Source organism: Patella vulgata, chromosome 5, assembly GCF_932274485.2.
Source record: "Patella vulgata chromosome 5, xgPatVulg1.2, whole genome shotgun sequence".
Classification (NCBI taxonomy): domain Eukaryota; kingdom Metazoa; phylum Mollusca; class Gastropoda; family Patellidae; genus Patella; species Patella vulgata.
Genome location: NC_065883.2, coordinates 13042459 through 13068737, shown reverse-complemented (window position 1 = coordinate 13068737; position 26279 = coordinate 13042459). Strand labels below are relative to the sequence as shown.

The 26279-nt window shown below is 34.6% G+C and overlaps 1 protein-coding gene and 2 long non-coding RNA genes across 5 annotated transcripts; 2 read left to right on the top strand and 1 right to left on the bottom strand.

Moving 5' to 3' along the window:
• Window positions 1-47: 47 nt before the first annotated feature.
• On the top strand, window positions 48-15546 carry LOC126822228 (serine/threonine-protein kinase Nek2). 3 transcript variants are annotated; one of them, XM_050550988.2, is made up of 9 exons: window positions 48-189; window positions 1635-1743; window positions 2582-2799; window positions 3577-3814; window positions 4839-5048; window positions 6610-6811; window positions 7189-7243; window positions 7770-7852; window positions 11994-15546. In XM_050550988.2, the coding sequence occupies exons 2-9, from the start codon at window positions 1642-1644 to the stop codon at window positions 12290-12292; spliced, it is 1407 nt and encodes a 468-aa protein (XP_050406945.1). In that variant the 5' UTR covers window positions 48-189; window positions 1635-1641; the 3' UTR covers window positions 12293-15546. The 3 variants fall into 3 exon arrangements, with proteins under 3 accessions (XP_050406945.1, XP_055957355.1, XP_050406944.1); XM_050550987.2 differs by lacking the exon at window positions 48-189 and adding an exon at window positions 232-637; XM_056101380.1 differs by lacking the exons at window positions 48-189; window positions 11994-15546 and adding an exon at window positions 231-637 and having other exon boundaries at window positions 7770-8163.
• A 2125-nt stretch (window positions 15547-17671) lies between these two features.
• LOC126822251 (uncharacterized) lies at window positions 17672-20396 on the bottom strand. The gene is made up of 3 exons (XR_007680742.2): window positions 20322-20396; window positions 19175-19369; window positions 17672-17962 (listed from the first exon to the last, which is right to left on the bottom strand). It is a non-coding gene; the product is annotated as an uncharacterized LOC126822251 (long non-coding RNA).
• A 234-nt stretch (window positions 20397-20630) lies between these two features.
• LOC126822256 (uncharacterized) lies at window positions 20631-21953 on the top strand. Its single transcript, XR_007680749.2, has 2 exons — window positions 20631-20801; window positions 21472-21953. It is a non-coding gene; the product is annotated as an uncharacterized LOC126822256 (long non-coding RNA).
• The last annotated feature ends 4326 nt before the right edge of the window (window positions 21954-26279 follow it).

Genomic DNA, 26279 nt, shown 5'->3' with positions numbered 1-26279 from the left:
CAGATTTTAATGATCCAATCAAATGACAGGACACATGGAAGCGGCAGTTTCGAAGAACCACGAAAGCTGTCAACACATGATTATTTTAATACAATATTTATTGTCTAATTTTCGAAATAATTTCTAAATGTAGCCGTGCAATGCAAAGACCCCTTTTCAATATACTTGCTGATTTCGACCGACGATTAGGTATGATAACCAAAATTATAACTTTTCCATTTTATTCAAGCCTGGACAGGTTTTGTTCAAGTCGATTTTGATTGGTCGCACATGTTTAGACAGGAAAAAGTAAACAAGTCCAGTTGATAGAAAGAGTGGACACACTGAAATGGAGACAGACTTTTGATATTTTATTTATTAATCTTTGGTGTATATTTTTGGCAAATATGTCTGTTAATTGTGACCCTGCCTCTGGCAAACACTCAAGTGCATTAGAAAAGAACATGGAAGAAGAAATTGAAAAAATATCCTTATCAAAAGCAATCAAAATTGCAAGTAGTGTCAGTAGGTCTAATACTGACAGACTTGGTATCAATGTGAAAATTCAGTCGGACTTGGCAGGTCCAGAACCTTCATCAAAATGTGAAATAATGGAAAAGGGTGGATCAGCAAACCTGGCATCATATGTCTTCCAGACGTAAGATATTTATCAGGGATTGTAAAACCCAAGGGGGTTCAGTTTTATGATCTGTGATATTGGATATTGATTGATCTTGATTAACTCCTTTAAGATGATTATCCTGAAGATCAAACTTATTACATAATCATAATGAGATTTCTTATCTCCTAACTCCTATAGTTTGATTGAAATCTTTTTATTCTTTGAAATTAAAGATTTATTGGTGTGCCTTATACACTCTGTCTTAATATGAATTAAACAGTTAGATTATTGTTAAATTTGCTTTGTAGAATATCCATATTCCATTGACAATTTTTATTATTTGCCCTTGTGTTTAGTTTATTTATAGTTGTAGATCAATATTTTCCAAATCACAACAACAGTTTGCAGTGTTAATTTTTAATTTGAGTTTTAATATTTTCTCAAAACAATATGTATAAAATTTTAGAAGATGCCAGGAACCATGTTGAGATGATAACAATAATCACCAAACATTTATCCTGATTTTTAGAAAAACAAAAATTTTGCTTCTTGATATTTATCCAGAATTAGCTATTCTCTCAGACCTTAATTATGAGATAATCTATAAATAGTTAATGTAGGTTGTAATCCAATTGTATACACTTTCACACCTTGAGTAAATGTAACTGATACTGACATCAGCATATCTTTCTACTTTTGGTGTTGCAGAAATAATGTCTTCATCACTTTGATACAATTTACTAATTATAATTAGCTGACAGCATTGGGACTTAGGACTAATCTGTTTACCATTATGTCAGCACTCAATCATCATCAACTTTACACATAGATCAGCATGCTTGGCTCATCATGGTCATATTCACAGACTTTTATTTCTCTGACATGGTGGAACATCTTATATTTCTAATGCTTGCAGATTTTATTGGGCTAGTTTATAAGAGTCTCAATTGTAATCTTTTATACTTTGTATAACAAGCTTACCCAGAATGTCAACTTTTTATACATGTACTTATTATACTTTTGATTTTTGCAGACCAAGAATGCCGACCACCGTGGGTTTAGATGATTTTGAAGTTTTATCAACAATTGGAACTGGATCTTATGGAACATGCAAAAAAATCAGAAGAAAAAAAGATGGAAAGGTACCAAACTATAATTTATTTTCTACTTTTTATTTTTAGAGTGGGAGGAAAACATATATCTTAAGTTGTTTTATAACCTTAGACAATCACATTTCCAAGCAAACACAAAAGTCTCTATCCTTCAGAATTTAGAAAGGAAGAGGTTATTACCATCAGTGCAGGTTTAGAGTTAGATTAGTTCAATAACTGTCATTCTTTCTTAACATTGCTTCATATGTGCAGTCTTAATTAATAAATAGTGTTTACTAGGTCATTTTTATCCGTAAATAGTGTGGTTATGAGTTACCTCTTTATTTTTATTAAAAGTGCATCCAGTGGGAGATGAACTGGATAAAGTATGGTACCAAATTGAACAATTTGCAAAGATATTAATTATGTTTCAGAACAGGATTGATTCACCTGGATGCAGTGGATTCATTGCTTTTTACACTATCTTGTTTGTTTGTGTTTTTATGTTAATGCTTTTCTGGTTTTGTGTTTATTATATAATCTTGTGCTATGCTTGAGCTATTAATAAACAAAGATATTGGAAGAAGTTTAGTGTGAACTTGAAGAAATGAGATTCAACAAAACGTAAAGTTTATATATTTTTACGGCGGGGTGCTAACTAGCAGTATATACAGGGTCTAATCACCACGGATGTTCTCTTCTTTTGGACAGTTCGTTTGTCACCTAAATCATCCACACATAACTAGAATCGGCTGTTCATCACTTCAACTTGACAAAGCGCACTGGAAACCATGATGGTTGTTATAGATGTGGTTGAGCTTGTTAATAAATTTATTAGCATACCATTTTGTAACCAGATTTTTGTTGATTGTTAATTATATTTTTTTAGGTGTTGGTATGGAAGGAGATGGATTACGGATCAATGACAGAATCAGAGAAGAAATTATTAGTATCAGAAGTTAATTTATTAAGAGAGTTGAAACACTGTCATATAGTTCGTTATTATGATAGGATTATTGATCGATCTAATACAACTATTTATATCATTATGGAGTATTGTGGTGGTGGAGATTTAGCAACACTTATATCCCGATGCAGGAGAGATGGGTAAATTATTTATCATTTATCTTTAAAAAAAACTTAATATATTTATCGAGATCGAGTAAGAACGTGAATTCTTATATAATAAGTATAAGAAAACAAACTAAAGTTGATCCTAATGATGTTTGTAAGATTCTCAATTAAAACTGGGTGGCATTGCCCTGCTCACTCTAGATTCCATTTTTGTTCGCACCAGCTTTCATTTTAATTTTATAATCACATATTTCAGCAGGAAAAGACATAATCCAATAATCTCTAACAAGCGAAGGAGTGTTGTTCATAGTTTCTAGTCCATTTTGCTTTCATACAGAAATCATTAGATAAGTTTGTGTTAGACCCTACTAGTTCGATAGGAAAGTTGGTCTATCTTAACTTTCTATCAAACTAGTAGGATCTGTCACAATTTGTTTTTAAAGATATATTATGTAAGATTTAGATAAAAAGCTGACCATTCTTGCTATAACAGCTCAATGACAAGATGTGTGCTCTGTGGTAACCAGGGCACTGGTATATTCGAGACTTAGCCTCGCTTTCCCAATTTTAAATTAAATTTTTAAATTGCGAACTGTTCTAATCTAGTTAAAATCTCGAGTATCCGATACCATCAAGAGTTGATTATAGTCTTCTTTTGTTAATAAATGTCTAATTAATTAGTTTATATAACATTTCAGGCCTAAAGAAAGACCTGCAATAGGCAGATTTAGCTCTTGAATAATGTATGTTTAATTTAAACTTATATTACATGCATCTATCTAACAGAATGCAAAAATTATCTATATTCAGGATATATGTTGATGAAGAATTTGTCTGGAAGATTGTTATTCAACTCACTTTAGCTCTAAAAGAATGTCATCGAAGAAAAAATGGAAAAGCAGTCCTACATAGAGACTTAAAACCTGCTAATGTCTTCCTCGATTCCGATCAAAATGTAAAATTAGGTGATTTTGGGTTAGCTAGAGTTCTTCATCATGAAACCAGTTTTGCCAAGACGTATGTCGGCACGCCTTATTATATGTCACCTGTAAGTCAATCAGTGTTATTTTCTGTTTCGATGTATAAATTAATAGTCTGTTTGTCATTTGTATTTTTGGAAAAATATCAAATTTTCCATGGCTTAAATGTCAAATGTACTCAAATTGATTATTATATCACATTTAATTAAAGGACAATATTGGTGTCAATCATTATCACATATGTGATAGAACTAATTAAACACGTTCCAAATACAATTTTAACACAGAAATCATTGCTACGATAGATGTGTAATGCAGGTTTCAACAATCGGAAGTGACGAACGCCAAAGGAAAACACGAGGCATCCCTCTATATAACTGACTAAAATGACGAGTGATAACAGATACACAGGCGAATTTCTGCTCACTAATAATTTCTTCGAAGACAAAAGTTGTGTGTCACTAGATAAAGATTTTGTCCTTTAAGAAAATAATATCAAAATATCAACAGTAGACTTAAATTCCATCAGCAAAAATCATAGGTGGAGCTGGCATGTAATGACTATTCCCTGTATATCTTTTGCATTGAATGGCGAATCTTTGCAAATTTTCAATTTATTATCAATAAAACACGACTTATTGAATTAAGATTGACACATCCATGAGAAGTACCAGTGTAAGGGGGGGTCACGGTGGCTAAGTCGGTAAGATGCTGGCTCGCTAGCCTGGAGGTCAGATGTTCGATCCCTGCGTTAGTCGAGAAAGTACATCCAGTTTTCCTGGGTAGTTTTCCCTTGTCAGTGATGCAGAACGGAGGGCCTGACAAGGACAGTTGTCTAGTCTTTCGGATGGGACGAACGTAGTGCCGCTGTCCGGGCAAAATGTCCAACATAGAACACTGTATGACGTATGCCCGTCCTTATTAGCCCAGTTTGGAGCAGAACAGTAGGACGTTACAACCAATTTCATTTCATTTTCACCAGTGTAAGAAACATGGGAAATATTTCAATGAAACAGGATGCATATTAAACTATTCCTTACACAATCTACCATACCCATAAAAAAATGAAAATGATTTTCTTTTTATTTCTAGGAATTGGTGAACAATATGTCGTACAACGAGAAATCTGACATATGGTCGTTAGGTTGTATGATGTATGAATTATGTGCCCTTCATCCACCATTCACGGCAGCCAATCAGACAGACTTAAACAGAAAAATACGACTAGGTGACTTCTCTAGAATACCAATGAAATATTCTAGTGATCTCGATATGATTATCAGAAAAATGATACAAGTTGAGGTACTTACAAACTTCTTTTTAGACTAGTTTTATTTTCTTGGGGGGTTGGGATGGCCTAATAATAATAATAATAATAATGTACATTTATATAGCGCTTAATCCATCCATGAGCATGCTCTAAGCGCTGTAAGTTAATGGCTTCTGTGGATAATACATCGTGAACATATGCGTCTTAAGTCTAGATCGAAATTGAGCAACTGTTTCTGAACACTTTATTTTGTCAGGTAAGTCATTCCATAGTCGTGGACCATATACACTGAAGGCTTTATCACCAAAAGATTTTAATTTAGTTGAAGGTACAACAAGTGATAGATTATTCTGTGAACGGAGTGGTCGGTTTGGTACATAAGGCTGCATAAGATCTGTGATATAGGATGGAGCTGAATCATGCTGAGACTTGTAGACCAGTGTTAAGATTTTAAAGTGGTCTAGAGTGCCGCGCTTCGACCTCTGGCTGGCCGGTCACCTCTGGCTTGCGGCTGTGGTTTCGAGCCCTGGTGTGAGCGTATGTGGCATGGAGATAGGGGCGCCTTCTCAACCTCGTGGGTTTCCTCCGGGTACTCCGGTTTCCTCCCACTGCTAAAGACCTCTACGCGCAAGCGAATTATTGAAATAAAATTAAACCATATGTTAGTCCCGAAATGACCTAGTTGTGTCGAGTGGACGTTAAACCCCATTTCTCTCTCTCTCTCTTTATTTTCTTACGTCTTAATCCACATTAAAATGTAATCCAATTGATTATTTAACTCTGGATTCAGTCAGAATAAAATAGGCCGATCAAAAGATGATTTTACCCAAAGCTTATTGTAGGTGCCACTGACTTGTCTATATTGGGTCCCCTAGGTCACAAAGCATTCTCACTCAGACTTAAGTTAAGAATTTACTCAACTTTCAGTCACTGTTTATGAGAAATATCTTTTTTCCAGAAACACAGAACTTTGCACATTGTTTCTTATTGATGTATTTGATACATTAAAACAACAAAACTTTGCACATAGTTTCTTATTGATGTATTTGATACATTAAAACAAGTTTTATAAAGGGCTATTAGTTAAAATAAAGAGAACAATTTTGAGTTAATTTCTAAATTAAGTCTGAGAATGCTTTGTGAACTCGGGGCCAGAGGATACTGAATGTTGCAAAATTTTATATTTATAATAATAATAGGTTTGAAAATATTTCACCAAATCAGCTTTCACAATATTGTTGACTTTCTGGGCTCTTAATCTAGGGATGGGTTGGTTAGAACCTTTGGGATTTTTCAAGCCTGACCTTCGCTTGTCAGGGGTGGTGGCGCATGTGGGACTGATACGGAAAGTGTAACTAGCTATTCTTTGGCATACAGGTTAAAGAACCCTTGACAATCTGAATTTGATGAAGAGTAGGCAGAAAAGCCACTATCTTGGCAAAATTCTCCTACCTGGTATTGCACACATAACAACAGAAATAAAAATTTAAAACAACCAATTTATTGAGTTGACAAGGCATTAAACTCCATTTGATTCACTGCCCTGGCCGATCCTCAATCATCACATTATTTAATTTAATTTTTTGTCACCAGGTATCTAAACGACCAGGAATAGATGCTATATTAAATGAACCACTAGTTATATCACATCAGACACACTCTGATCGTAGACTGACTGGTAGTTCCGAATCACCATCACGATTTAGTCTAGAATCTGGAGATGGTAATAAACGATTAGAGGAGGAGTTACGTAATAAACTTAAATTATTAGAATTGAAGGAAAGAGAAATGGAAAGTAAGTACAATGAGAACTTTGTTTTAGACTTCAGGGAAAAGCGCAAAAATAATGTTCCTAGTTGTTTGGAAAGAAGATCCACCATGTAAAAGAACACAACGTGACAGTTGTAATTTAACTGTAGAGTCAAATTTAAGTTGGTTAAGTTGGAAGAAAACAGAGCCAAATTATAGTTGAAAGAAGGTGGAGTCAAATTATAGTTGAAAGAAGGTGGAGTCAAATTGGAGTTGACCATAAGCCGAGTTAAATTCTCCTCCCCTGATTTGCATACAACCAAACATTTCAACAGCCATATGTTAGTCTCTTAATGAACTAGTTATGTTATCAACAAGATGTTTATCCCCATGTTATTATAATTAATTATGTTTTTGTTTTAGGTAGGGAAAGAAGTGTTGCATTAAGAGAAAAATTAGCTGATGATAAACTTAGAAGGTAAAATAAAATGTATTAAAGCCTTTTATTTGATAATATTGGTAAAGGTAGCCATGACTGGGGAGAAATTTATATACAGGGAGCCATTGATTCAAATTAAGAATTTTCCCAGTATGATAATCCTATTTTATAAACTTGCAGCAGTTTGCTCTTACCCATATCAGTGAAGTGCTGCCCACACCAGCAAGTTCGTATTTTTTCAAATCAATTGCATGTAAAATACTATCGCAATATCCACCCACAGAACTGGTAGACTAAATGGGATAGCTCTAACAATTCGGTAAATCCCCCTATTTCTTTTTTGGAATTACAATATAACAATGAGTTGTGAAAGGCCGAGAAGGCTCGATTGTCAAGACTAAATTACCCTCTGAAATCCAGATCCAAGTTATAGCTTTATCTATCTATAAACTAGTGACAAGCATGATTTTTATTCCTTGTAGAACACCCTGTAACACTTCTCTTTAGAGGAGCTCATCAAGATAGAAACTTTTTATTTATTTTTCACATTTTATGATCATTTCAGAGCTTTAGAGTTATACCAACAGTGTAAGAAGCAGGACTCACCGTCTAATGATGAGAATAGATATAATAAATCTCCGTCACCAGGTAGGCCGAGTGAGATGAGATTACTCTCCCCTACAATTCATCCTGCTAAATGCATGTCTTTCACTCCTGCTCCTAAACTGCTTGGCTATCCGTTAGATAGAGACTTTAGTCCACAAGGATCTCGACAGGCTTTATCGAGGCTTTATAACATTTAACTGCTTAATAATCACTCAGTCTTCCTTTCATCTGTGTGCTGTGTGTAGTAAATTTGTCCGAAGTCCAACGGCCATAACGTTATTTTTCTCAAGCTATGTTATTATTAGTGGCATTTAAAAAATACAAAGAGTTTTCATATGTGATTGACCACAAGTTTTTGATATTTTTTTTTTTTTAATTGCATAAAAATTGAGTTCTGAAAAAATAATTTTATGGCTATGGGACCGTTTCATAAATTCATTATTTTTTGTGGTGCTACATGTATATCTAAAAATATACTAAACTTGATTGTATCAAAAATTTATTACATACATTTTGTTCTACTTATTAGACAAACAAGGTTTTGCGTCCGTTATTGTGATGTGCATTGTTTAAAGGCACTGATTGTCATTTGAGGAATTTTGAATCCCTTGCAAACTACACTAATGTGAAAGTCAAATCTCTAAAAGAAATATCAGTCCAAAAATGGTTCTTCCATTCAGGATTTACAAAGATATGATGAATTAAAAATTTGGCTGTATTCGGCATCCTTTAAGCCAGCACCACCTATAAGATTTTGGAAAAAAATCTCTTAATATGCCTCTTTTTGCTATTCATATTTTGGTTTTATTTTTTTATTAAATATTAAATTTGAATATATTTTAGCATAGAATAAGCCAAGAAAAATGAAATGTTGCTTGAAAAATACAAATGACAATCAGTGGCTTTCGTTAATGCCTTGATTTAAGAAGGGCTGAGATCTATCCGCAGTAAAACCTCAAATATAAATATAATATTTGGAACAAGCTGTCTTTGACATGGCAAATTTCCTCATTTTTACAAAATCCATTCTTTAATTAAAATAGCAAACAATAATGTATTTGCTCATTTGGACAAATTAATGCTTTTGCTGGTTTTGTGTGATGTTCTCTGAAATGTAGGACCATAATTTTAAAAGTTGATAACTTGAAATTAAAACTTATATAATTATATGAAATATTTCAAGTTTTAATATGTAATTATTCTAGATTAATATATATTTTTTACCTAAAATGTCAGGGTAACGGTTTGTTAGTAATTTATGATACATAATCTATAGTTTAGATATCCAAGTCTTTCTCATTAAAGATACAATTTAACCTTTTGTATTAAAACTTGTGTTGTTGATGATACAACATTTACATATAATGTATCCCAAAAAAAATAGTTTTAAAATTTATTTCTTGAATACTGATATTTATTGCTGTAGTTTTCCTTGTAGTATATTGCTGCTTTCTATATATACTTGTAGTAGTATTGCTGTTCTATATGCTTGTAATGGTATATGCTGTTTACTTGTAGTATATTGCTCTTTTCTATATACGTGCAGTAGTATTGCTTAATTCTGATTACTTGCAGTAGTACATGTATTGTTTCAATCTGTTTACTGTTAGTAGTATTGCTTAATTCTGATTACTTGCAGTAGTATTGCTTCCATCTGTTTACTTATATTAATATTGCTTCATTCTGTTTGCTTGTAGTAATATTAATATTGCTTCATTCTGTTTGCTTGTAGTAATATTAATATTGCTTCATTTTGTTTACTTGTAGTAGTATTAATTGCAGTAGTATTGCTTCCATCTGTTTACTTATATTAATATTGCTTCATTCTGTTTATCTGTAGTAGTATTAATATTGCTTCATTCTGTTTACTTGTGGTAGTATTAATATTGCTTCATTCTGTTTACTTGTGGTAGTATTAATATTGCTTCATTCTATTTGCTTGTGGTATATTCTCCTATTCTATATACATGTGTTTAAACTTATCCCAACAATTATATGTAAGACAATTACTGTGTTTTAATCAGAGCTGCATGTACATTTATTATCAGAGAAAGACTATTTAACATTTTGTTTAATTTTTAATAATTGGATTGCATGTAGAGAACTTCAGTAGTAGAATGAAGTTAACATGTTACATACATGTGTGAGATCGACCCATGACTTGCATAGATAGGATACCTTCATAAAAAAAAGAATTAATGTATAAATGTAGCTCTGATTAAAATTCAGTAATGGTCTTCAAAACAAATGTGATTATATCAATGTGCTCTACTTCTAAAGACTGATTAAAAAATTACATTGCTGTGTTTAACCTGATGTGTTATATGCTGTGTATTTCAAGTTTATCATTATCTTTATTAATTTAACTTCTTTTCTTTCTTTTTTTTCACTGTTATCTGCTTGCTGTGTTATTGCTGATTTCATTTTTAAAGCTTTCAATATCACTGTCATGATGGCTCCAGTCCAAATTGTATCTGCTTCGATTAGAACAAATATTGGGTCTTACATATACAGTTTCAAATTTCACACAGCGATATATTTGTCTTACTATTGGTCGAGAGGAAAACATTACAGTCATTTTGCATTGTTAAGCAAATTTCTCGCAAGTCATTGCATTAACTGTATACATAGACACCAATATTAGTTTCAGTTGATCAGAGAGAATTTAGGATGAAGTGTTTATCAATAGATTAGCTCTTTAATTTTTGCATTATTTTCAAAGTAACAAGTCTTATTTATTTTACATGACGTGTGATTCCTTGATTCGATTCCCTTGTCAGTGGTGTAGGACTGTTTTCCTGTCATGAAAAAATGTCTAAGCATTGGGATTGTCCAAAAATGTTAGATTCCTTGACCTGTTTACATGCATGAAAAAGATCTTTATGCAGTTGGAATTCGGTTATGAGTAGGCAGAAGCATTGCTGTCTGGGCAAAGTTTCTCCCAAAGTGCACTGCATGACATATGCCCCTAAAAAGTAAATGCCATTTAGAAACAGGAAAATCAAATTTCGATTTCGTGTGATTTTACTGTTTATACAGTTATTGGTATTAGGAATATACAATTCAAAGTTTTAAATGGTTACAAAGAAGTCAAATTCCATGTTTTGGGGGTTAGTTTTGAGTTGTCTTGACTAAAATTAAGTAAAATATATGTAATTAAAAGAAGACTGTAGCTTGATCATTTTTCATATCATATTGCTTTCGTAATTATACATTGTTGAATTGGGTTATTATTATATAATTTTTTTTTAAAATTATTATAATCTCTGCTCAAAAATATATGTAAAGGATTATTGTTTTTCAATAAAATTTATTTTATTGAAACACAAATTATCCCATTAGTTGAAACATTGTTAAACGAGTGGATGTATATAAAAATAAATAGCAGTATGATCCAAGTTATAATTTTTTTTTTTTTTTTTTAAATAATTTACTATTTCATTATAATGTGCAATATTCAGACTTATTGAGTATAAAATCTAGTCACCAGATTTTTTTGATGATTTTTCATCAATTTATTGTATCAAGACTCAAGGATTACAAAAAATAAAAAACTATGTATCATTATATTGAAAATATTTCTTGTTCATTTCTGGTGTATAAATACATGTATACCTATAAATTAAGTTTGGGAGGGTTAGGTGGCCAATTGGGACAATTTGAACATTGTCCCAAGGAGCCTAGAGAACCACTTTTCACTAATCAGGACAGGTGAATAAGTCTAATTTTATACGCCCACATTTTCATGTGGACATATATTGTCTTGCATGGCAACTACTTGTTCCCAAATTATTGTCTAAGCACAAGGGTTTAGTTCTACAGTTGACCAAGGTGGTAGCAACTCTGTGTTTTCTCCATTTTACTCCACCACAAAATCAGGATATACCATTTGTTCCCTTTGAAATGTTCTAAGCCTAACCACAGTTGTTCCCGGAAAAAAACGTTTATATAACGGACCATTTAAAAAAACAAAGTATCTTGAATTTGGCAAAGAATAAGTGTCATTTGTGATTTTACTGACCTCTTAAATAGAAAATATATGTTGGTTTGAAAGATTGCCTAGTTATTTGAATGTAACAAAAAAAAATTGCATCAGTTGGCATAAAAGATCCATCAAAGATTCTTTGCACATTAAGATCTGATAAAATATTCTAATATATATGTTCAAATATATTTGTTTCAGTTACAGAGCTGTTACAACAATCTCCATCTTGTTTATCGAAAGGAAAGAAAGACATCGATTCACCGAAGAAACACGTTAGTTTTGATATGTATGGCAAGGAGAATCTTCGTAAAAAATCGAAGTACACAGATTATGGAACTCGTGATTATGATAAATACACAGATATTTACAGTAGAGAGTTTACCAAAAGACAGGAAGTTAACGACCGTCTGTTTCAGGCCAAGACACGAGCGTATGATATCGGAACTATTGGAGTAAATAATAAATATAAATCAAGGAATCTTCTCTATTTTAGATAATGATTATTGATATTTTGAGTCACTGCCTTTTAGTAACAAATTAACTGGTTATGGGCAACTCCTTTCTTCTGGTTTTAAAGAACGGGGAATTCGACAAACTGGACTTTACTGATCAAGTAGCACACCCCCAGCCCCTTTATTATATGCCAAGTTATTTTCTGACGTGGTGTCCCCTTGTCAGTGGTGCAGGATGGAGGTCCCGTGTACACATTGGCATGCACATAAAAGATCCCTTGGCAGTTGGAATTCGATGTAAGAGTAGGCCATAGCGCCGCTGTCCGAGCCAAATTTCCCTCATAGCACACTGTATGGCGTATGCCCGTCTTCATTAGCCCTGTCGTAGCAGAACAGTAAGACATTAAACCCCATTTTTCATTTTATATATGCAATTTGTCTATTTGAACTTTTTACTGTGATCCCTATTTGCATAGGTGTATTAATCGGTGTCAATTTGGGCTACATGTGTGTCCAAAGATATAATTTTGTGAACAAAAATAATTTTCGTACAGGTGATCATTGTTCACAAAGTTTAAAGCCCTTCCATAGGATCCCATATCCATCTCTCTTTTCTTGTTGCACCCCATCCATCTCTAAAATTTTGTTTTCTCAGCTACCTCCAAAGAAAGGGGTTACTCATAATTATTTAAGAATATTAGCAAATAGATCTCAATATGATTATTTTATAGTATTTATTGTTGGTAGTATTAATCTTGACTGATATTTTATTAAAATGGGGATATATATATATATATATATACTAGAACTTTACTATAAACATTGACTATATACTAAGAGTTTAAATGGAGAACGAGGGCAACCATTTTATTTATTTTGAGTAAAAGGTATTTAATATGCCACATATCCCTTTCTCATTAAAAGTTCTAAATTTGTGCAGCAGAATTGGTCTTTAAATGCTTATAGTGACCATAGATACCTGACTGCACAATTATCTCTTTTGAGCGGGAAAGGTGTATTACACCATTTTGTATATAAATAAGCTCTTTATATATATAGTATACACATAGGTTTGACAATAAATCATGTTTTCACACCTGTCTTCATGTGTTATGGACACCTCTAATACTTATATTGACCATAGATATCTGACTGGACAATTATCTCTTTTGAGCCGGAATGGTGTAAACCACCCGTCTACACCATTTTGTATATAAATTAGCTCTTTATATATTATATATACATAGGTTTGACAATATAGACTGATGTTTCGGCAAACACCCCAAAGGTAACTATGTGCTAACTGGTAAGGATTAAGGTTAAAAACCTCTGTAGTCAAAATGTCAGCTGTAACATCATACTGTAGTAGAGGTTGTAGGGTAGAAGGGATAATGTTAATATTTTATACAAATCATATCATGATATTAGTATTCATATTAGAATGCAACATGAAATTGTTGTGAATCTTTTTGTCGTTATTGTTTACTCCAATGAACCGTCCAAGGACTAATTGTTATATATTTATGTTAGAGCTAGCCTATTTGTTCAAAACATTTTCAGAATGACATTAATGCTTGAAAGTGATGACTTGTTTTGGAATTGTGCCTTTTTATAGATATCTTATATTGTCTCAATATCTATATCATTTTGTCTGATGTTGTTGTTGACCGTTTTGTTTATTTATGAAAAGTTTTATTTAAAATTAAAGCCAGTCTATTACTTGTATATTGATGGCTGTGTATAAAAATATCATTTAAATATCAGATTGGTTTCAGTCTTTAGACAAATCTCACTTTTATTTTATTTCTTATTATTAATGTATAAGTAATAAAGAAGGTTAAGTGAAACGCTGATGCAAAATAGGTTACTCAATATGTAGACCAAAGCTCCGATTTTCGATAATTAGGCTAGTTTATAAAATTATTTGGAATATTAAACGGTATAAAATTAATAGTTTTCATATGTCCACATTTGAATGTGGTTGTATATTGTTGTCGCCCCTGTCTGTCCATTGTTCACTAGTTCTTGTAAACACTCTACATACTACATTCCATCCAATCTTTTTCAAAATTTATATTTTACCGTAACACATATCGCCCTTGCTCAGAATCTTGTGAATCTCTTAACGACATCAGTTATTTCCCTTGATTCTGTCATAGAATCTTGTCGGGGTGGTATGTTAATATGATAAGGTATATTTTCTTTGAATTTTATTTCCCTCAAGATTCGTTACGTGACAACCTTTGAGGACTGCTCAACCTATTATTGCTTGGTGAATATGATATAAATTCAAACATTGACCATATTGTTATTACTGTATACATTCCATTTTTATAAAAGTGTACTTATACTTCAATCATATCATTCATCCTTTGTATTAATTTTTCTCTATCTTATACAAAATGTCCCACAATGGTTATGTGGGTACTTTCTTCATATCAAAAGATGTTTTCTTTGAGACATCTAAAGAAATGGAGATGGATATAGTCTTACTAAATAACATATTAGTTCCAAAAATGGATTTTATTCAACCATTTTGTTTTTCTCTAAGTGCTATTTCATTTTCATCTACAAACATCGAGCCAAGATGGCATCTAACATTCATTTTTTGTTATAATCATTTAGATTACTTCATATTTAAAGAACCCTTTTCAATCCTTATCATTGTTAAATTTAAATAAGGAGACTGACAAATTCATTGAGGTTTTAAATAAATGTTCCTAAGTATCTTTAATTTATTAATTAAAATGAAGATTCCAGGGGAAGAATGATCTAAGTCACATTTTTGTCTTTTCGCATAAAAGGCAAAACAGACTTTTGGACGAGAATGCTTGACACGAACAGAACAACGAGTGGGTTTAATTACAACTTCAAAATGATGTTTAATACGAATCATAATTACCAGTACAACAACTGACTTCAACTTTTCTGCCAAATTAAGGTCAAATAAAGGGTACGATGGAGGTATTTGTCTGGGAGGCCATTTCAGAAGGGCCTTGGTTTGATGTGACTCCGAACGTTTTACCTGAAATTGATTGTTCCACAGAAAGCTTATACAATTTGCTACCAGATGGTGCCATTAACTGGGGTTCGTTGAAAAAGTGACTTTGATCGTTCTTCCCCGGGGCTCTTCAAATGTGTCTTCTATAAAAAAAGGAAAGTGGCTTTAATTTTCTGGCCTTTAATATGATGATTTGATATATAGTATAGTTTTGTACTTGTTTGTATTAAATATATGTTTATATTATAATAATAAACAAAATTTTACATTGTGGAATAAATGTGTAACAAATCGCAAATTTGACTCCAAGGATCTGTGTTGCCATTTCGAGTGGCAATACTATATACCGGAAAACTACCGGAAAGCACCATTTTATACTGAATACCGGAAAACCACTAAATACTGGAAAATACCCTAAATAGGTAACCCGGAGACTGGCACCCTACTAGGTAACCTGGATCCTGGTCCTCTGTGTGCCTGGGTTAGAGTTAGGGTTAGTTTCCGGTTTATAGTATAGCCCTTCTCTGGGTTACCTATTTAGGGTGTTTTCCGGTATTTAGTGTTTTTCCGGTATTCAGTAGAACATGGTGTTTTCCGGCAGTTTTCCGGTATATAGTATAGCCCCTTTCGAGGGCTTTTATACCAACCATTGGTCGAGTGTTTAATGTCCAGTTGACACAAACTTTCCCATTTAGGGACTGACATATGGCATATCTTTATTTCAATTATTCATTTGCATGCAAGGGTCATTTAGGAGTGGGAGGTAAATGGAAAAAATTTAGGTTTGACAGGTGACTATATTCCTTATTTGCATGCAAGGGTCATTTAGGAGTGGGAGGTAAATGGAAAAAATTTAGGTTTGACTATATTCCTTATAAATGCTGGATAAAGATAGGTTGCCAGGCAACGAAACATACGCCCACAGCAGCTAAATTGTCCGGGCAGTCAACAAGAGTTGTCGCATATTTTTACTTTTTTTCGGTAATGAAACATTTATAATACACTAAAATCTGATTAAAAGCAACAACTCAGAAAACCATTAGAATTTGTTTGGTTTTTATAAAGTTCTGCCCCATGCTAACGTTTTGTATACAAAACTTTTAATACTGTATCATGGATTTAGCTGTTCCAAGTCATAAAAATTCATTGAAAATTAATATACTTGTTCGTCTCAAGATCTTAAAACTCTGTGTATCAATCTGAAGTCAATCGGATATTAACTTTGGCATCAGAGCGTCCACAAGATTTTTCAAAGTGATCAAGGGCCATAACTTTGGCAGTAATTATCAGAAATCTTTGAAAATGTATAAATTTAAAGTCAATCAGATATTAACTTTAGCCTTTAGAGCATCCACAAGGTTTTTTGAAGTGATCAAGGGCCATAACTCTGGCAGTAATTATCGAAAATCACTGAAAATGAATAGACTTCTTCGTCTCATGACCTTAAACACTGACACTGTGTATAAAATTAAAGTCAATCGCAAATTAACTTTAGACTCTAGAGCGTCCACAAGATTTTTCAAAATGATCAAGGGCCATAACTCTGGCAGTAATTATCGTAAATTGCTGAAAATCAATAGGATTCTTCGTCTTATGACCTTAAGCACTGTGTATAAATTTAAAGTCAATAGGATATAATAACTTTGGCCTCTAGAGAGTCCACAAGATTTTTTTGAAGGGATCAAGAGCCATAACTCGGGCAGTAATTATCAGAAATCGCTGAAAATCAATAGGCTTCTTCATTTCATGACCTTAAACACTGTGTATAAATTTTAAGTCAATCGGATATTAACTTTTGCCTCTAGAGCGTCCACAAGATTTTTTGAAGTGATCAAGGGCCATAACTCTGGCAGTAATTATCGGAAATCGCCAAAAATCAATAGGCTTCTTCGTCTCCTGACATTAAACACTGTGTATAAATTTAAAGTCAATCAGATATTAAGTTTGGCCTCTAGAGCGTCCACAAAACTTTTTGAAGTGATCAAGGGCCATAACTCTGGCAGTAATTATTGGAAATCGCTGAAAATCAATAGGCTTCTTCGTCTCATGACCTTAAACACTGTGTATAAATTTAAAGTCAATCAGATATTAAGTTTGGCCTCTAGAGCGTCCACAAGATTTTTTGAAGTGATCAAGGGCCATAACTCTGGCAGTTTGCATGCAGATTGCAGGGGTATTATGAAGTTGAAGGAGACCAGAGGATAGACCGACGGCAATGCTTCTTGTCACATTTGATATTTGTTACAATGTCTGTGTAGTTTGTTTTGTCCGCAGTTTTGTCTTATCGGTTTTGTTTGTGTGTAGTGCGGTCGACCTGCACTTACTATACATGTATGTGTCAAAACAATGACACAGTTTCTAGACCTCAAGTTCTATTAAACCACTGGCCCTACCCCACTCTCCCAATAAAAACAAGAGAAGAATGTAGATATCAACATATATTTAATCTGATATTTCTCACATATTGAATAAAGTTTGTACTTCGCACTATGTCACATCTAATTATTAGAAGTCTTTCTGTTTATTAAATACACCCCTATTCCATAACCTCAGTCTCCTCTTTTTTGGGTCCAAATAACTTTCCTCTTCTGGGTTCGGACAGAATGAGTTCTTCCGCTCTCTTATCATAATAATTACCGGCAAACACTGCCGCAAATACAGGGAGAAGACCTGCATAGTATTTGAAAAATCTGGGTTGAAACATCAACATTTTGCTGAAATAAACAATAAAACATATTCCGTGTAAACAGACATCAAGCAACATATGTATTAAAGACCAACATTTGACAATATAAAAATCCCAAATATTATTCTGTCCCGTTGTCTTCAATTTCAAAAGTCATTTAGGAATAGGAATACAGATTAATGTTGAGAGTCACGCTAAAGGCCCACGTTTCCTTGACAAAAAAGAGAAATTCCAAATTATTCCTTTGCCTTCAAATTCAAAGGAATGAAAGCAATGTTGTGATTTTCACATACAGGTACATGGTTGAGAGGCAACACTACTTTGAGACTTATAAAAGTAAAGGATAGAAATCACAACACTTAAAGATACATTCATGTTTGTGTCACATGACTTACCTCTCTCGATACATGTACCTAGCAACGCAAGCGAAGACGGAGGAGAATTCATTGCTTACACAAGACGATGTTGTCTTTAATCGCTGACTATTTATTACAAATATCGAAGCCTAATTAAATTTTCGGATTATCCGCCTTTTTCCGTGATTTTTATCTCAGAAAGTGTTGTACGTCTAATTCTTGATAAAGTTTATCAAAATGTACATTTTTGTCCAGTATGTGCCCCATAAGTGTTTTTCAGGGAATCCAGTATTTTTCAAATAAGATTGGATATTTCTACTTTCCATACATGTATATACCAAAATTGCCATACTTTCATTGAAAATAACCACCCGATAAATACTTTTCTGGGAAGTAGCTTTAAATCGGATACTGATCTAAAGCCAAGATCTCTCTCTCCCCTAATAAAAGTGAAATTTACATAATTTGGAAAGGAAGCTGTATTGCTTTATTTTTTACATACACATCAGAACTGTTTTGGATTTGATTGTCTGAGGATGACTGGCCTACTTTCATCCCACATGTGTTTGAAACCTAAGATGTTAGAACAGTGGCTATAACATACTCCTCATCCTCGCAGTGCTTCGTTTGATTAGACAAGGGTTTCTCAGGCCACTGCTTCAGGAATATGTGGTCAGAAGGACTTTCCTAATATCTAATGTTTAGGTTCTCCTATTAAGGTCTTTGCTTGAATGATTACACATTAATGACATTTCTTAAATAACTGTCTGAAGGTCCTCTACTGTTTAAATTGGCCTTGAGGCCTGCCTTTATTAATTTATCACTCTGATCCAGTGCAGAACATACTGAACGTGGCTCTACTGTATTTAGTTCAATTCTTTTACCTTTAGATTTTATTGTCAGTTGCTCTTAATCCTTCTTCTCTTTGTTTCTGTAGCTTAAATTTCCTTGTTCTGTTGTAATCCAGAAAAATAATGGTGAAAGAAATAACCGGGAAGGCTACTGTGATGAAATATTTTCTGCTAAGTCTAGTAAAAGTCGAAATCCTTTTCTGTGGTGAGCCTTGCACATCCATCAACCTATCAAAAAAGATACAAAAATTGAAAGCTAATTGAACAAATTTTAGAACACTCTGATAATTAATACTTTTTCACTCAAGTTACATTCCCATGGCATGTTGGATTGAACTTAGCCTAACCGGGTACAAGGTCAAACCACAACATGGGGTCAGACATTTCGGACTAGATTACTGATTACTCTTGCAACAATTGTAATTCTGTCTTTTCGAACATTCTTGACTGTAAAATGAACCAAGTAAATTAATAATTGCCGTTGTATTCCAACAAAGACAAACTTTTCAGTACCACACACACTAAGAACTTAGTCTAAGTTGGTGGGTACAGGATATTTATAACTGACTGACAAAGTGACAAAAGCTCTGGTCTGATACGGACACTATGGGCTATCAGAGGCTGGATTATTCAGTTACCCTATCAATAATGAAAAGAGGAATCCTAATCCAGTCCCTTTATAAAAGTCTTCTGGTCTGGTACAGACACTTAGGGCTATCAGAGTTCAGAGGCTGGATTATTCAATCTTACTGAGTCTACCCTATAATTTTGATTGATTACGAAGTAACGAAGAGGGGAATCCTTAAATCTGAGATTCCAAAATGTTGACAGTAGAAGATAAGATATTTATTACATCAAGTCTTCCATACAGCAAAACGAATCAAAAACATACATGTATTAAAATACATTAATCATTAATTAATTTGAAATTACAAAGAAAAGAAATAACATGGTGACATATAGCCTAAATAAATAAATGTACTTGGTCTTGAAACAGGAAAATCTTGCCCTAAAAAAAGAAACCGGCCGGTAACCTGGCAATAGCTGCAGATTTATTTGCTTTAAAAAATATAATTGCAAAGAATAACGACAAACGCCTTGCTTTCTTTATACGTCTCAAAATTACTGTTCTTCTGAACTTTTCCTGATGAAATAAAGTTATAAAACCTAAAGGTCTTACCAACAATTCTCAATCCATAACAAGGAGTTCAAGGTCAAACACAAGGGGGGATTACTCTAAATAAAATATTTTCCAAGAGGACTACTTAGTTTATTTCTGTTGGAAACAGTAGTGGTTCTGCTTATTTTGTTCGATGGGGTGGGGTACCTATTAATTTCGCAGACAGATATAAATTAGCGACTCACCTTTCGTATGGTTTATGCAGGTAAATTATTAACTACAAGTAACACTTTTCCATTTGTTTTTATATTTTTGGGTTGGACCACATGCCTGACTCGGATTAAAACTCGGTTCTGCGATTGAGTTCATCCAAGTGAGGATTATCTATGGTTTGGGCAAATTAAGAAACACTCAATCAGGATAGATTACGTAATTCTCTAGATGGAAGCTATTTAATTTTGTATTTAGAAAAGATATTTAAGAGGAAGTAATACTGAGCAGGTCCATGGTGTAACTTAAGACCTACGCAAAACATTCTTTGTAAATATCCATTTATCTCACTTTTTTGGTTAATATACTGGATTTGCCTCCCTTTAGTTAACCCTTTCCACGTGCATTCACACTCACTAATACCATCGAAACATGATTGAACACCGTTACTGAAAATTTGCCAAAGATTTACATGGCAGTAAGACAGAATGATTGTCAAAAATGGACTACGAAATAAAAATTATAACCCTTCATCCCGCCGTCGTTTCACAGACTCATAGTCATGTAGGATTAAAATTAAGCCTGTTCCAAACTACATGTATATATAATGTTAAAGATTTCTCGTAGCAATTTAGCCTTCCTAATCCTAGGTAAATGGCGGGGGGGGGATGGATGGCCGAATCGTTAGCACGTGCGCTCTGTATCATAAGGCCTGTCAATGAGTCAACTGGCTTGGTTTCGAATCCCCGGTTGAACGTGACAAGGAGTTGGATCGCCTGTCCAACCTCGTGGGTTTTGTCCGAGTCCTCCGGTCCCCCCCCCCCCACTGCAATAGACCCCTACGCACAAGCGAATTATTGAAATAAAATAAATTAAACCATATGTTAGTCCCGAAATGACCTAGTTTGTGTCGAGTGGACGTTAAACCCCATTTCTCTGTCTCTCTTACTAACATCATAAATAAATTTTAGAACATTTTGTTTTTCTATTTTACTTCCAGAACAAATGGAAGAGATTAGTGCCGAGGGCGTGGCATATTTATGTTTTTATGAGAACAGTTCCAGGTTTTACGGAACTATGATAACATTGACAAGAGAACAGTACGGACTAATCGGCCAGTGTGTCGATAGAGCTACGGGAGTCACCGATGTCCATGAATGTTGTTTAGATGAATCAGCAGAAGTTATGAACATTACTGTAATAGACTACAGCAATTTCAATAATGAGTTTTTAATACCAGATGTTATGAAGTGTGGCGGCGATAACTGTTCTCTCGTTTCTCCAAAAATAAACTTTGTAACAGACGAACTTCTAGTGGGTAACAAAGCCGAAGACTGTATAAAGAAGTATTTCCCGCCAAAATTCCAAGGACGTGATTGTTTAGTTTGTATTGGTGATATGAAGATTGACACAAAGTCAGACGAAACTGTAAATTGCGCTGGGAGTGTTCCTTGTTGTCATTAAATAAAATATTTATAACAGCCTTGTGTATTAATCCACTAATATACCCCCAAAGAAATAAATATAACGATCTCGTATTATCGACGAAAAAATGCCGGGTTGCAAAATTGACTTGCCTTAAAGATTATACGTCGACGACGAAAAATCGTGGATAAATAATCGCAACTTTTAACACTCACTGTCTACTATGTGGATTTACCTGTCCAGAAATACTTAATTCGGCAATTTTGACCAATGGGTTACAGAGCTATATCCATTTGAATATTGTTTTGACCAGGGCCGTAACTAGCTCAGAGCAACGAGGGGGCGGGAAGTGTTCTCGGGGGTGCTGTAATATTGACGGACAATGTATATCTATTTTTTTTTATGGTTAAAAAAAAATTCACAGGGGGGGACAAAACTTTTTGCCCAGCGCCCCTCTAGTTACGGGCCTGGTTTTGACCGAAATCACCGAAATTGAAGGATTCATATCTGAGTAACCGTAGTCTGATCAAGCTAAAATGCAAACCATCGACTTTTCAGCCAAATTAAGCATATACATGTGTAAATCAAAATTTCAGCAAAATCAAAGGTTTGCCTCCCTGGTGTTTATTTTTTTTTTTTTACCCTAGACTACTAAAATGTTTTTTGGGGGTCTGGGACCATCTGCAGACAAAATGGTTGATTAGTTAATGTACGGTGGTGTGGTCCATGTAGTATTTCTTTTGAATTAATCAATCCACCCATCTCCATGTAATGTTGTCGAAATGTACAATTTTGTGGCTCCTCCTTTTTCGTATTTTATGGAGGCTATGTGGACGAATGGTTTAATGGGTGTGATTTAGATCGTAAAACCTTTCGTTGACCCACGTGGCATGGTTTCGATCAGTAAGGTCGACTGCCTAACCTCGTGGGGTTTCTCCGATTTCATCCCACGGCTGAAGACCCCTACGCGTAAGCGAATTATTGAAATAGAATAGTAACACGTGTTAACCCCGAAATGACCTAGTTTTTGTTAAGTGGATGTGAAACCTCGTTTCCCTCTCTCTCTTTTTCAGCATTTTAAGGCCAAATTGCCCCCGTATTAAATCCATATCAAAATCATTGTTTAGATTGGAAATGAAATGAAATGGAGTTTAACGTCCTACTGTTCTGCTCCGAACTGGGCCAATGAAGACGGGCATACGCCATAAAGTGTGCAGTGAGGGAAATTTTGTCCGGGCAGCGGCACTACGGCCTACTCTTATATCGAATTCCAACTGTCAAGGGATCTTTTACGTGCACGCCAATGTGTACACGGGACCTCGGCTTTTCGTCCCATCCGAACGACTAGACAGCTGTCCTTGTCAGGCCCTCCGTCCTGCATCACTGACAAGGGAGAATCACGCCGGAAAATCTGGACGAACTTTCTCGGCCAATGCAGGGATCGAACACCCAACCTGTTTAGATTGGCAGCTGATCAGCTGATGTGAGATATAACACCCCCTTAATACAGCTGTTGGATTGGTGGCTTTACACCCACTCAACACAGCGAGGTTTATTTTATTAGACAAACATGAACTTTGTTTATTTTAATATTTCTCACGCGCGGATGTCTCTTTAATTGACAGTAGGCAGACGATGCAGGGTCGAACTCACGACTTATGGTTTAACTATGTGCTTCTCTCTCTCTCTCTCTCTCTCTCTCTCTCTCAATTAGTTTTGGAGCCACGGTGGTTAGATCCCTCTGTTGGCCAATGAAGTTCTTCGTGATATTCCCCTTGTTAGCAATACAGGACGGGACGCCCTTCAAAAAGGCGATTAGTCTTTCGGATGAGACAAAAACTGAGACTGTTATCATTAACCGAGTTGGTGAGATAAACATAACCTTTACAGACTCTATAAGTTCTTCTGCTTCCTCTCTATCTATAAATAGATTACACAGGTACTAACCAACAATCTTACCTTGTCGACACAGTGATAAGATGTAGGCAGCAGAAGAACATTGTACCAACTTTATTCTACCCTTAATAAACAAGGTAAATAAGATAGATACTTACATTACATATTGACGTGATTGATATAGACCTATAATGTACTTACATGTATTAGAATAGACATATCGATAAGATAGTTTAAGATATTGCCGATGACGTTATTTATATGGAATTGGGCATCATGTTTAGTTTGATATGCATCGGCCTATAAGATGATAACCGAGACACTATTTTTAGCAGATTTTCTGGCATAGAAGAGCGCGGTTTTAAACACTACTGGATTATCATATATAGGTTCCGTTTGGCTTTGGTAACTTTCATCATTACACAATTTTAAATTTATACCGCGTTACTGGGAATTTGAGAATAATTACGTATACTTTCGCACATCAATGACTTTGATTTGACCCACTGTGATTGATGAAAATTCCAGACACTCCTCAATCATCACAAACACAATTGTTGCCCCACTCTTAGGCGTGATTTCTTTAGCATAATTGGAGTGTATGATATATAAGTGATTGAATCCTGTGCGATTGTTTAACGTGTCGGTTTAAGCAAAATTTGTAATTTGATGAACCAGTAAGATTTTTTAATTTACGAGAGAGAGAGAGAGAAAGGGGGGGGGGGAGATGAGGTTTAACGTGCACTCGACACAAACTAGTTCATTTCGAGACTAACACATGGTTCAATTTTTATATATTTCAATAATTCGCATGGGCGTAGGGTATTTAGCAGTGGGAGGACCCGGCGAAAACCCACGAGGTTGGATATTTTAATTTACAGTCAAGAATTTGCGTTTTACAATTTTGCTATTTTTCATCTTGGTGGTACAACCATATTTATTATAATATCGTGTCAGAGATGTAATTTCATATTTTAACGGGAATAAAATAAGCAGCCACTGAATTTAAAACAAACCCGACTGGTTATTCTTACTAGAGAATGATCAGGCACGCGGTGCCGTAGTGCCGTTGTCCGGATAAAATGTCCCCTCGTTGTACAGCCCATTTCTAATACTTTTTCCCGATACCCAAAGCATCTATAGCTTTGTGTCTTTGTTTTGAGTTTTTGCGCCCCTTTGAGTTTCTGTTCTCGCAAATGGAAAAAAATCACGCGGTTTCAATGCGGTTTTCAACATAATATTCATAATCATAATGCTTAACCAGTGTCAAACATATACCGTGGGTCAGATATGCTACAAACCGTCTCGAGCGTGTTTCACACAGCTCGATATTACCCGGCGCACCCCTCCCCCCACCACCACCACCACCTCCCGCGCACACATATAAATATTGTATTTTGGGGGGCCGGGCGCGATCTTGTTCCTCATGCGTGACCACACCCCTGTCGTATAGAAAATATGTCCGATGCCTATAATTCAGTATTTAGTACTCGACAGTAGTCTTTCTTCATGACAGCAGCTCATTTTGTTTCTCCTGTATCCCACTATTTTTTTTAACTTTTATTCTAAATTTATTACATTTTTACATCTGATTCTTTTCTTCTGTGTAGTGAACGGAGCCATTAAGAAAATGACGAGCCAACCGAAACAGTCCTTGCAGAATAAGATAGTTAGTCAGGACAAGGAAGAACCTCCGTCTCAAATCCAACCTGGCGTGAAGAATAATGCAATCCCCAACTCTGATCAGAACGATGTCGACAAACCCGATTGTCCTGACAGTATCCGTAATGAAATTAAGAAGGGGTTTAAAGGAAATATCTCTCTATGGAAACAGATGGAAACGGAACACCGGGAAAAACAGTTAATTAATCCCTTTTCAGAATGGGAAGGTGCTTCTCACAGACCTAAAATGGATAAAAACGATCCACTATACGGCAAACCTGTCCCTGGGTCCTTAACAGATATCAGAGGGAAGCAAGCAAGTAATCATGTTTTTGGTGAAATTCGTGGACTCTGCAAGGACATCGATGCACTTGGTGAGAAGGGGGAGGACGATAAAATGAGAATTTCTTTTGGTAGATTATTCCAAATCTACGAAGCGGTGTCCAGTAAACTGGTTGGTATTTTGATGAGAGCTAGGAAAAGGGGCTGTTTGACTTTTCCGGGGGAAATGCTTTATCAAGGACGTGATGAAGCTGTTATGATTACCCTGCTTGAGATTCCAGAAGATACCAGAGAAGAACTCGATGTTCCTAAAGATTTATCCGGTGGATTTGTATAACAGCGTTTTGTATGTGAATTACAATTCTAATATGTTTGCATACAGTTTGTGTGCAAACCAAAGACATGGACAGAGACGAAATAAATCTGTGAGTAAATCGAGTTAAAGTAGCTAAGTCTCTAACTTAATATCATCCAAAATCTTCGACACTGAAAACACAAATTATTTGTCAATTTAAATCAACATTTGTGTTGTTATCGTATCGT

What these genes read in the sequence shown, in the direction of transcription:
- LOC126822228 (XM_050550987.2), top strand. Translation starts at nt 387, where the DNA reads ATGTCTGTTAATTGTGACCCTGCCTCTGGCAAACACTCAAGTGCATTA. An exon ending in GCATCATATGTCTTCCAGAC is followed by an intron (nt 638 to 1,634) that starts GTAAGATATTTA and finishes TGATTTTTGCAG; the next exon opens with ACCAAGAATGCCGACCACCG. An exon ending in TAATAAATCTCCGTCACCAG is followed by an intron (nt 7,853 to 11,993) that starts GTAGGCCGAGTG and finishes TATTTGTTTCAG; the next exon opens with TTACAGAGCTGTTACAACAA.